The following is a 4682-nucleotide window of genomic DNA, read 5'->3' on the forward strand; positions in this document are numbered from 1 at the left end:
AACCATCATTCTCAGGAAACTATCGCAGGAACAGAAAACCAAACACCGCATGTTCTCACTCATAGGTGGGAATTGAACAACAAGATCACTTGGACACAGGAAGGGGAACATCACACACTGGGGCCTATTGTGGGGAGGGGGGAGGGGGGAGGGATAGCATTAGGAGATATACCTAATGTAAATGACGAGTTAATGGGTGCAGCAAACCAACATGGTACATGTATACATATGTACTAAACTTGCACACTGTGCACATGTACCCTAGAACTTAAAGTATAATTTTAAAAAAATACAAAAATTTAAATCAATTTGGAGATCATCTAGAGGAATCAAAAATTGTTACAAACCTAAAGATCTACATGGAAAAGTAGAGGCACTGGCATAATTCATTTTGTAAAAAATTAAAAAGGGAGAGGCAATAGAAGCCATTCTTAATATGGAAACTACTGCTCAATTGCTAATAAAAATGTTTCCAAAACAGCCTTTTCAAATTTTTAATGGGGAAGATGAGAAAGAGGGAGCACCCTGGCTGTTCTGTGCAGTAGCTGACATTGGACAGGGCTCGAGTTCTCCAGTGCTCTTATCAGTGCTAAGAATGTTGTGATGACTCAATCATTTTTTCCAGGAGACTTCAGAAAAGCTTTTACTTTTTCTATTTTCTGCCAGTATTTCTATGTGCCCTCTGGGACTTCGTGAATTTCAAAATTTATACTGTCACGTTCAGTTTTCTTCAGCTTGAAGGGAGCCTCATATGTTGAATTATGCTGTGCTTTGTAAAGCATGTCATCATTCACTCCAGGATATTTGATTTTAAGAGGGCGGAATTTGCTAAATGGTTTACTTCATTTGGTTTCACAAAAAAAAGTATAAAAATATGACAGAGGAAAAGTAAGTGTTTTAACAATAACCATCCATGATACAATATTTTAATGACCTGAGTTGGTTAGAGCACTTATATAACAGTTAAAGATCTATTATGTATGTAGAATTAACCTTACTGAATTCTAAAACAAGCATTAGTGCTCCCCAGTAGGCACGGCTGACCACAGGGGAGCTTGACCTGGAAGTTTCAGATGAAATTAGCACATACCAAGTCATTTAAACAAATACTTACTGGATATCTGCTATGAATTAAGAACCACACCAAGTACCTGCCTCATGATTGGTAGATCACACACAGGAGTTACCGTTAATTTCTCTTTCCCCTCACCCTCCACATGGTTATAAAGGCTAAAGTTAGCCCTGTAAACCTATTTCAATATGTCCCTTCTTTCCACTCTCATTGTTAATATGTTTGCTCAGCACCAACAATATGATCTGGATCACTTTCTAGTGTTTTCTGTGATTCAAGTCCTGCCTGTTTTTAACAACCATAATGCTGCTTTCTCTGTGCTCCACTTAGAAAACTCCTACTTATCCCTTAAGACTCAGTTTGAGTGCTACCTTCTCCCTATCACCTTCTTCCATACCACAGACATGTATTCTGAGAGTTGAGCCTCCTCAGGGCTCCCATGGCACCTGCACATGCTCTATCATAGCTTATATACAATAACTGTACCATAAATGTTGATGCATTTTTCACCACTGACAAGCAAGCTGTACTAGGTCAAGATGGATATCATCACCTATACATCATCCAGTGCCTAAAACAGACACTGCCAAACAAAATGAATAGATATTAGGTGAATGAATTAACATATAGTGAATAAACCAGGTTCTTGCCCTCAAAAAGCTCCCGATTTAGTTGGAAAGGCATGATTGGGCAAAGGGGAGGGGATGGAAATAAGATATAGAAACTACTACAGTGCAAACCAATGTTTGATAAGAAAGCAGAGCATATGGCAAGAAGTTAACAGTTACTATGTTGCCTAAATGTTTAGGCACCTAAAGGTGCCAGATACTGTGGTTGGCCTATTGCACACATTCTCTCATTTATTCCTCACAACAACCCTGCAAGGTATTATTATTTCAATTTGATAGGCAGGGAAATTAAGACTTAAGGAGTTCAGGGCTCAGAAAAGTTAGTAAAGACTGGATTTGGTCTCTAAAACCCATGCCCTTTCTATCACAATGATACAAATTCAATTCTGTGGAGTGCCGGAGGAGGGAACAAACAGTTACACCCAGAATGAAGAAAAAATCACAAAAGGTTTTATGTAGCAGTAACACTGGAGCAAACCTTGAAGGGCTGGGGGAGAAAGGAGCTACATTTTAGATGGAGGAATAAAGAAGGCATGCTACAAATTCAAAACTTGTGAGTAGGACGCTGAATAGTGTGGAGTAAATTGAGAATATCTGCAGAAAGTCTCACTGAAAGAGAAAGTTGGGGCTATCCTGGGAGAACTGGGATCTCCCAATCTAAGCACTGCTATTAGAAAAATAACCAAGAGCATAGGTCATGTTAATGATTGGATCTGTGCTGTCCTCTTCAATTATGAAGGATAGCAAATGAAAAAACTCTGGCAGTATAAGTATTTCAGAGCCCTAAAATAAGTCTGATTTTAATATAGACATGAATTTTTAACCAGGGAGGAAATACAGCTACAGAAGTTAACATATTCAAGTGTCCTCTTAATGTCAAATTAACATAACATCATAGAAAATCAAGTAAATAGATTCACTTCACAAATGGGAGTCATATATTCCCTTCCGTTTTAAGTGTATACTTACAAAAGTAATTACTTTCATTAATCTTTTAAATCACCTATATCATACTCTTCAGACATCTTGCTTTTAACTAAATACATGAATTGCCCAGCTTGCTGGCTTTATGAAATCTGATCATCAAAACATAACACAGCCATATTTAAAAGTATACTGGTTGTGTTTTATTTGCGTATGTTTGCTGACAGTTTTACTTATCAAGATTATGTTTTGAATGGCTTTTATAACTAATTTGTTCAAACGACATTCATAAACTAAGTGTGACTAATTATTTAGATGGTAACATCACAACTCCATTGAAAGGAATCGAAAATAAACAAAGTAAAGACCTTAAGTGGATTATCCATAGATTAGAGAAGTCTTAAACATTCTTTATAGACTGTCTTTTTTAGGTCTTTTAAACATATGTTTCTCTTAAAGCAATTTTATGAGCTGAAATGTTATAGCAAATGTAGCCCTGAAGCTGTATATAAAATGTTACGGCAAATGTAGCCCTAAAGCTGTATATAATAAATAATAAATTCCCCACACTGAAATTAGTAGGAATGTCAGTCTAGTTAGTAAAAAATCTTTAATGTATGGTTTTTTTTTTAATTTTAAATTTTTGCAGGTGCTGATATGGTTTGGCTGTGAACCCACCCAAATCCCATCTTGAATTCTCAAATGTTGTGGGAGGGACCCAGTGGGAACTAATTGAATCATAGGGGCAGGTCTTTCCTGTGCTGTTCTCGTGACAATAAGTCTCACGAGATCTGATGGTTTTAAAAAGGGGAGTTTCCCTGCACAAGCTCTCTCCTCTTGTCTGCCACCACGTGAGACAAGCTGTTTGCCTTCCACCATGATTGTGAGGCCTCTCCAGCCACAGGGAACTGTAAGTCCAATAGACCACTTCCTTTTGTAAATTGCCCAGTCTCAGGTATGTCTTTATCAGCAGCACGAAAACAGACTAATACAGGTACACAGTAGTTGTGTATATTTATGGTGTATATGAGATATTTTGATACAGGTATGCAATGCATAATAATCACATCAGGGTAGATGGGGCATCCATTACCTCAAGCATTTATCCTTTGTGTTACAAACTATCCAATTATACTCTTTTAGCTATTTTTAAATGTACAATTAAATTATTTTTGGCTATAATCACCCTGTTGTGTGGGCAAATACTACATCATATGTATTCTATCTAACTATTTTTTGTACTCATTAACCATACCCACTTCCCCAACACCCCATTATTCTTCCTAGCCTCTGGTGACCATGCTTCTGCTCTCTATTTCTATGAGTTCAACTGTTTTAATTTTTACTCTTACAAATGAGTGAAAACATGTGAAGTTTGTCTTTCTGTGCCTGGCTTATTTCACTTAACATAATGATCTCCAGTTCCACCCATGTTTTTGCAAATGACAGGATCTCATTCTTTTTTGATGGCTGAATAGTACTCTATTGTGTAAATATATCACATTTTCTTTTTCCATTCATCTGTTGATGGACCCTTAGGTTGCTTCTTCCAAATCTTGGCTATTGTAAATAATGCTACAATAAACATAGGAGTGCAAATATCTCTTCAATATACTGATTTCCTTTCTTTTGGGTATATACCCAGCAGTGGGATTATGGATCCTATGGTAGCTCAATCTTTAGTTTTTTGAGGAACTTCCAAACTGTTCTCCATAGTGGTTGTACTAATTTACATTTCCACTAACAGCGTGCAAGGGTTCCCTTTTCTCCACATCTTCACCAGCATTTGCTATTGACTGACTTTTGGATAAAAGCCATTTTAACTGGGTAATGTATGTATTTTAAACAGAAATCGAGACATTTCACTTCCAACTTTACATAGTAAATAACCAATATTTTTGGAGATACTTAGGGCCCTTGTTAAAATGAACAGATATTTTATTTGTAATACTATTATTAATCAATAATATAGTAATGGGTACTATGAAATATAAATATTTAGCTTTGAATTTTTTATTATATTTTCAATTTATGATTTATTTTCATAGATAACATAT

At 36.2% G+C, this 4682-nt stretch overlaps 1 protein-coding gene across 1 annotated transcript in view; it reads right to left on the reverse strand.

The window, feature by feature from the left end:
* Positions 1–4682, reverse strand: part of LOC105546939 (von Willebrand factor A domain-containing protein 8-like) — a gene marked incomplete at its 5' end in the record, with an annotated part of 39465 nt that overhangs the window by 26240 nt on the left and 8543 nt on the right. Inside the window, one exon of the mRNA XM_011990270.1 lies at positions 2401–2424. Within this exon, the coding sequence (XP_011845660.1) occupies positions 2401–2424 (24 nt within the window). The remainder of the gene's footprint in view (positions 1–2400; positions 2425–4682) is intronic.

Source organism: Mandrillus leucophaeus, unplaced genomic scaffold, assembly GCF_000951045.1.
Source record: "Mandrillus leucophaeus isolate KB7577 unplaced genomic scaffold, Mleu.le_1.0 Scaffold375, whole genome shotgun sequence".
Lineage (NCBI taxonomy): Eukaryota > Metazoa > Chordata > Mammalia > Primates > Cercopithecidae > Mandrillus > Mandrillus leucophaeus.